This window comes from Pteropus alecto, unplaced genomic scaffold, assembly GCF_000325575.1.
Source record: "Pteropus alecto unplaced genomic scaffold, ASM32557v1 scaffold7, whole genome shotgun sequence".
Lineage (NCBI taxonomy): Eukaryota > Metazoa > Chordata > Mammalia > Chiroptera > Pteropodidae > Pteropus > Pteropus alecto.
The window spans coordinates 44,700,493-44,707,644 of record NW_006494614.1 but is presented as its reverse complement, the minus strand read 5'-3'; the positions used below and the strand labels follow the sequence as shown (position 1 = coordinate 44,707,644).

Genomic DNA, 7,152 nt, shown 5'->3' with positions numbered 1-7,152 from the left:
GAGAGAGAGAGAGAGAGAGAGAGAGAGACTTCTTTCAAAGTCACGGCATGAAAATGTCCTGACAAAATAGACATGAAATTGTCTGAAGATAAATTAATGCTTCAGCCACTTAGGTTGGATGGTTTGTATTCTTTTTTCTAAAGTAGTCATTCACCAAGCTTAACGCTGTGACCAATTGTGTTAGAATTGCATATGTCTGGTCCTTGCCCCTGACTTACTGAATCGGAATCTCTGGGATTGGGTCTCAGGAAATCTAAATTTTTATAAATTCTCTAGTTAATTCTTTTGTATACTCAGTCTGAGACTCGATATATTTTAATGTTCAGTGTTCTAAGAAAAATAATCATCTTTATTTACCATTTAGACCAATGGACACTTTTTATTTTTTTATATTTTAATTCATGAATAATTTACAGAAGCAATTTTATTAGAAAATTTAGTAGGAACTTAAGTAGTGAAAACTCAGACTTTTACTCCATAATCTCCTGGTTTGAAAATATATATACATGAAATGGAGATTGACCTTTGAATGCTGTCACGCATGAACCTGGAGCATACCCATCCTGTAAACACTAATTCCAGATTTCAAATTCATTTCCATTTGCTTCTAGCTTATAATTACTTTTTTTTTTTCTTGCACTTGCATTGTTAAAACTTAAGACTGTTGAAAATTGAGACATTCATAATTTTGTTGAATGAAAGATTGTCATCTTTGCAGTATAAATATAAAAATCTTTACTTTTAGGGTTGAATGATCAATTCAACAATTTTTTTCATATCTGTATCATCCATTTCCTTTGAATACACATCTGTCTTCAACATGTGTCTACTTAAGGAATGTATCAAATAAAACTTACATAAACATTATAAATAATGAAAGAACATTGTCATTTATCTTTTTCACAAAATGGTACAGTCTTGGCTCTTGTTGCAAAATATTGCATGGAGAAGCCCTTGCCTCTATTCAAATACATTATTCACTCATAAATTAATGAGTTTAATAAAATTCATCTAGATCATGGTCATCTAAAGACTCATAGTCTGAGATTTCGCTTAGACAATTAGTTTCACTATCAAAATTAGAATCTAGAGTGCTGCCTTCTCTTTTATGTTTAATACTTAGGAAGTACCTTCCTTTGTCAATTTTCTTCCCTGCTGTTTTAGGTAGAAAATGAAAAAATTGATTTCTTAACTATATTAAGTGAAAGCTAAATAAACGAAAAATTAGAAGATTACAAAAATGATATCTCCAGAGCACTTTTTAAATACTTTCTTGAAAGATGATGTTATTCTTTGGGCAGCACAATAAGAAACCTGGAGGATGATGCAATAGGGATATATTTCATTATTGCATCATCCTTAGAGATTCCATTGTTCTTCCCTTTTCTCATTATTTTAGTCATTTTTAGCACAGTAGGGAATAATCAGTGATTAATAATGAAATAATCCCTTGGATGATGAATTAGCAAAATTAAACAAGAAATGGAAAAACAAGATAACTAGGATTCCAGAATGTGTCTTAGATTTATAAAAAGGGCCAGTATGCTCATTTGGTAATTGAAAAATAAAATGAATTTTACTCCATTAAAAACATAAGCAAATTTTAGCTTTGGTCTCTGCATTACCTGTAATAAAACAGTTGTGAATATCAGTCCTTACAAATGGTTAGCACTACATAAGAAATAAACTCAAAAACTAAAATTGGGTGTATTGGACACTCATACTGCGCTAACAGTTGAGGAATTCCTGGGAGAATCCAAAAACTGCTGAGTAGTCAATTTTTGGTGTTTTATACAGTAAAAAACTTTTGCTTTTCTTAAACTTGGAATCCCATCTTTTATTCTTGCTCTGGATAAAACTCCATTTGGGCACATGAGGGAAAAATTTTAGTAGGAAAGTGATGTTTAATGTCAGACTTAAAAGGCAGACGTTCTCATAAAAATCCAGCTTGCATTTGAAAGAAAAAAATCAAATAAAATCTTAGCCTTAGCTTTGATCTTGTTATGAAGTTTGGTCACATTTTTTGCAATATTTGGTGTGGTAATAATAATCAAACCATTTGTTAATATCAAGTCATTCTATGATTTGGAACATTTGAGAGCTATAAACTTGATATAATTTATGGAGCTTTTATAAAGTCTTTGTTTGGAAACCGATAGGATTGTAAGCATGTTGGTGTCTATACGATGTTCTACACATAATGTATGAAGTATTTGATTGGATGAATTCTGCTTATCCAATAATGGTATTTATTTTAAAAATATACATTACGTAATGACTTAATTTTTTGATTTCTCAGGAAGGAACTCAATTTGCTGCAGAAGCTGTATGGACTGTATGATACTGTAATGGGCAATATTAGTGGTTATTATGAAATACTTTGGGGAGATGTAGACATTGAAAAAATTAATGCAGAACTGCAGGATTTTCAAAACAGGTGAGTTTCAATGGAATTAAGCTTATCTTTTTATAGTGCTTATCTTCTTAGGATCCTATAGGTATTTCACTAATGAATTTATCCTCTGATAATTGCTATAAATGAATAACGACTTCTTCAAAGAAATGTGCAGATGAAATAAATTTCTCTTTTTTCTTTTTTTTCCTGAAAGATGTCGTAAACTTCCAAAAGGACTTAAAGATTGGCAAGCATTCTTGGATCTGAAAAAAAGAATTGACGATTTCAGCGAGTCATGTCCTCTACTGGAAATGATGACCAATAAAGCAATGAAACAGAGACACTGGGATCGAATCTCCGAGTTAACTGGAACTCCATTTGATGTGGAATCTGATTCTTTTTGTCTTAGAAATATTATGGAAGCACCACTCCTTAAAAATAAGGATGACATTGAGGTACAGTGCACAAGGGTTCCTTTTTTCCACATCCTCAACACATTATTTCTTGTATTTGTGATGTTAGCCATTCTAATAGGTGTGAGGTGATATCTCATTGTGGTTTCGATTTGCATTTCCCTGATGATTAGTGATATTGAGCACCTTTTCATGTAAATGTTGGCCATGTGTATGCCTTCTTTGGAAAAATATCTACTCAGATTCTCTGCTTGTTTTTTTTTAATTGGATTATCTATGTTTTTGCTATTGAGTTATATAAGTTTTTTATGTATTTTGCATATTAAACCTTTATCAGATTTATGATTTGCAAATATTTTCTCCTATTTGGTAGGCTGCCTTTTCATTTTGTTGATGGTTTCCTTTGCTGTGCAGAAACTTTTTAGATCGATGTAGTTCCACTTGTTTATTTTTGCTTTTGTTGCCTTGGCTTTCGATTTCAAAAATCATTGCTGAAAAATCACTGCCAAGATTACTGTCAAGGAGCTTACCACCTATGTGTGTTGTAGGAATTTTATGGTTTCAGAGCTTATGTTCACATCTTTAATCCATTTTGACTTAATTTTTGTGTATGGTGTAAAGTAATGCTCCAGTTTCATTCTTTTGCATGTGCTGTTCATTATTCCCAATACCATTTATTGAAGAGACTATCTTTTCACTGCCGTATGTTCCTGGCTCCTTTGTCATAAATTAATTAACCATATATGCATGGGTTTATTTCTGGACTCTATTCTGTTCCATTTGATCTATATGTTTGTTTTTATGCTGATACCATACTTTTTGATTACTATAGCTTTGTAATACAGTTTGCAGTCAGGAAGCATGGTGCCTCCAGCTTTGTTCTTTTTTCTCAAGATTGTTTTGGCTGTATGGGATCTTTAGTGGTTCCATACAAATTTTAGTATTGTTTCTTCTATATCTATGAAACATGACATTGGAATTTTGATAGGGATTGCATTGAATCTGTCGATTGCTTTGGGTAGTGTGGACATTTTAACAATATTTTTCTAATTCATAAACATGGACTATCTATTTATTTGTGTATTCCTCAATTTCTTTTATCAGTGTCTTATTGTTTTCATTGTACAGGTCTTTCACTTTCTAGTTTATTGTTTTTGATGCACTTGTAAATGGCATTGTTTTCATAATTTCTTATTCTGATAGTTTGTTGTTAGTGTATAGAAATGCAACTGATTTTTGTATATTGATTTTGTATTCCGAAACTTTACTGAATTCATTGATTAGTTCTACCAGTTTTTTGGTGGAGTCTTTAGGGTTTTCTATATGTAAGATCATGTCATCTGCCAACAGACAAATTTTCTCCTTCCTTTCCAATTTGGATGACTTTATTTCTTTCTTGCCTATTTGCTCTGGCTAGGACTTCCAATACTATGTTGGAAAAAAAAATGTTATTTTCGTCTTATTCCTGATGTTATAAGAAAAGCTTTCAGTTTTTTACCATTGGGTATGATGTTAGCTGTTTGTCATGTATGGCCTTTCTTATGTTGAGGCATGTTCCCTTATAGCCTCTTTACTGAGAGGTTTTGTCGTGAATGAATGTTGAATTTTGTCAGATGCTTTTTCTGCATTTATTGAGGTGAACATATGATTTTTATCCTTTATTGTGTTAATGTGGGGTACCACATTGATTGATTTGTGGATATTAAAACATCCTTGCATCCTTGGAATAAATCACATTTGATCATGGTGTATGATCTTTTTCGTGTATTGATGAATTTGATCTGCTAATATTTTGTTGAGGATTTTACACTTATATGCACCAGAGATAGTGGCCTGTAATTTTCTTTTGTGGTATTCTTCTCTGGTTTTTGTATCAGGGTAATGCTGAGCTCATGAAATGAGTTTGGAAGTATTCCCTCTTCTCTTATTTTTTGGAAGAGTTTGAAACGATTGGTATTAATTCTTCTTTAAATGTTTGGTAGAATTCACCAGTGAAGCCATCTGGTCCTGCCTGGAATTTTGTTTTTGGGAAGTTCTAGTAACTGATCCAATCTTCTTACTAGTGATTGGCCTGTTCATATGTTCTCTTTCTTTAAAATTCAATCTTTGTAGGTAATGTTTCTAGGAACTTATTAATTTCTTCTAGATTGTCCAATTCTTGTGAGTATAATTGTTCATAGTCACCACATATGATCCTTTGTATTTCTGTGGTATCAGTTGTAATGTTTTCTCTTTCACTTCTGATTGTGTATATTTGAGTTATCTTTTTTTTTTTTTTTGGTGAGTCTAGCTGAAGGTTTGTCTATCTTGTTTATCTTTTCAAATACCAGCTTTTCATTTTCTTGATCTTTTCTATCGTCTTTTTAGTTTCTATTTCATTTATTTCCACTCTGATCTTTGTTATTTTCTTTCTTCTACTAACTTTGGGCTTTGCTTGTTCTTCTGTTTCTACTTCTTTAAAGTGTAAAGTTAGATTGTTAATTTGAGATATGTCTTGTTTCTTAATGTTAACAATTATCATTATGAACTTCAATCTTAGAACTGCTTTTTCTGCATTTCATAACTTTTGGTATGTTGTATTTCCATTTTCATTTGTCTTAAGGTATTTTTAAATCAAACACCTTAGACAAAGGAGGATCAAAAGAGAAGAAAGCTAGGCTGAAGAGACACGCAGATTTTGGGGAATGGGGACAAGTTAAGTTCAGCCACAACACAAACCGCATGATGAATGAGGAAGGCAGGCTGCAAACAAATCATGCAAGAATCCAAATGCTCAATTAGGAAGGCTTTTTCTCAGAGCAGTGAGGCCCAAGACAATTCACTTATCCATCCATCCATACATCCATCCATCCATCCATCCGTCTGTCTGTCTGTCTGTCTATCTATCTATCTATCTATCTATCTATCTATCTATCTATCTATCTATCTATCTTTCATCTTTCTCTCTCTCATCTATCTATAGTTAGTATACAACATTATACTAGTTATATTAGTTTCAGGTGTACAATGTAGTGATTTGACATTTTTATACCTTACAATGTGATTACTCCACTAATTCTAGTAATCATCTGTCACCATGCAAACATCACAATATTATTAACTCTATTCCCCTTCACCTTTTTCGCCTATCCTCCCACCCCCTTCCCCTCTGGGAACCATCCCTTTGTTCTCTATTTCTATAGCCTGTTTTGTTTGCTCATTTTTTTTTTTAGATTTTATAAATACCATATTGTATTTGTCTTTCTCTGTCTGTCTTATTTCACTTAGCATAACTTTACCCTCTAGGTATATATCACATCTTTATCCATTCATCTATTGATAGACACCTAGATTGCTTCCATATCTTAGCTATTGCAAATAATGCTTCAGCGAATATAAGGATACATACATCTTTTCAAATTATTGTATTTATTTTTCTTTGATAAATACTCAAGAGTGGAATTGCTGGGTCATGTGGTAGATCTATTTTTAGTTTTTTGAGCAATTTCCATACTATTTTTCATAGTGGCTGCACCAATTTGCAGTTCCACCAACAATGCACAAGTGTTCCCTTTTCTCCACATCCTTGGCCATATATGTTATTTGTTGATTTTTTGAGAATAGCCATTCTGATTGGTGTGTGATGTGGTGTCCATTGGGGTTTTTATTCTGTTGCTTTTAAATGGAATGCTCTGCATATGCTCTTAAATCCATCTGATCTAACATGTTGTTTAGGGCCAATGTTTCTTTATTGATATTCTGTCTGGATGGTGTATCCAATGATGAAAGTGGGGTATTAAAGTCTCCTACTGTTATTGTATTGCTGCGTATTTCTTCATTCAAGTCTGTTAATATTTGCTTTACATATTTGGGTGCTCCTGTGTCGAGTGCATAGATATTTACAAATGTTATATCCTCTTGTTGGTTTACCGTGTTATCATTATGTAATGACCTTCTTTGTTTCTCAGTCCAGTCTGTTTTGTCTGATGTAAGTATAGTTAATCCAGATTTCTTTTGGTTCCATTTGCATGGAGTAACTTTCATTCTCTTCACTTTCAGTTTGTGTGTATTCATTCTATATCTGAAGCGAGTCTCTTATAGGCAGCATATAGATGTGTCTCATTTTATTTTATCCATTCACCAGTGAAGCCATCCATCCCACTTGATCATAGTATACCTATACTCTGTCTTTCTCTCTTTTTCTAATTGAATGAATTTTATTATTATTATTAATTAATTAATTTTTTATGGTTACCTTTGCGGTGCTCCTTTGTGCTCTGCTCTGGTACTACAAGATGCTCAAGGCTCGTCTTGTATATTTCCTGCCCAAGGCCTAAATTCAGTGATTTCTCCATGGAGCTCTGG

General features: G+C 32.6%; 1 protein-coding gene across 1 annotated transcript in view; it reads left to right on the top strand.

The window, feature by feature from the left end:
* DNAH8 (dynein axonemal heavy chain 8) overlaps nucleotides 1–7,152 on the top strand; it is a 307,121-nt gene that overhangs the window by 107,896 nt on the left and 192,073 nt on the right. Inside the window, exons 33-34 of the mRNA XM_006926591.3 lie at nucleotides 2,300–2,437; nucleotides 2,610–2,850. Of these exons, the coding sequence (XP_006926653.1) occupies nucleotides 2,300–2,437; nucleotides 2,610–2,850 (379 nt within the window). The remainder of the gene's footprint in view (nucleotides 1–2,299; nucleotides 2,438–2,609; nucleotides 2,851–7,152) is intronic.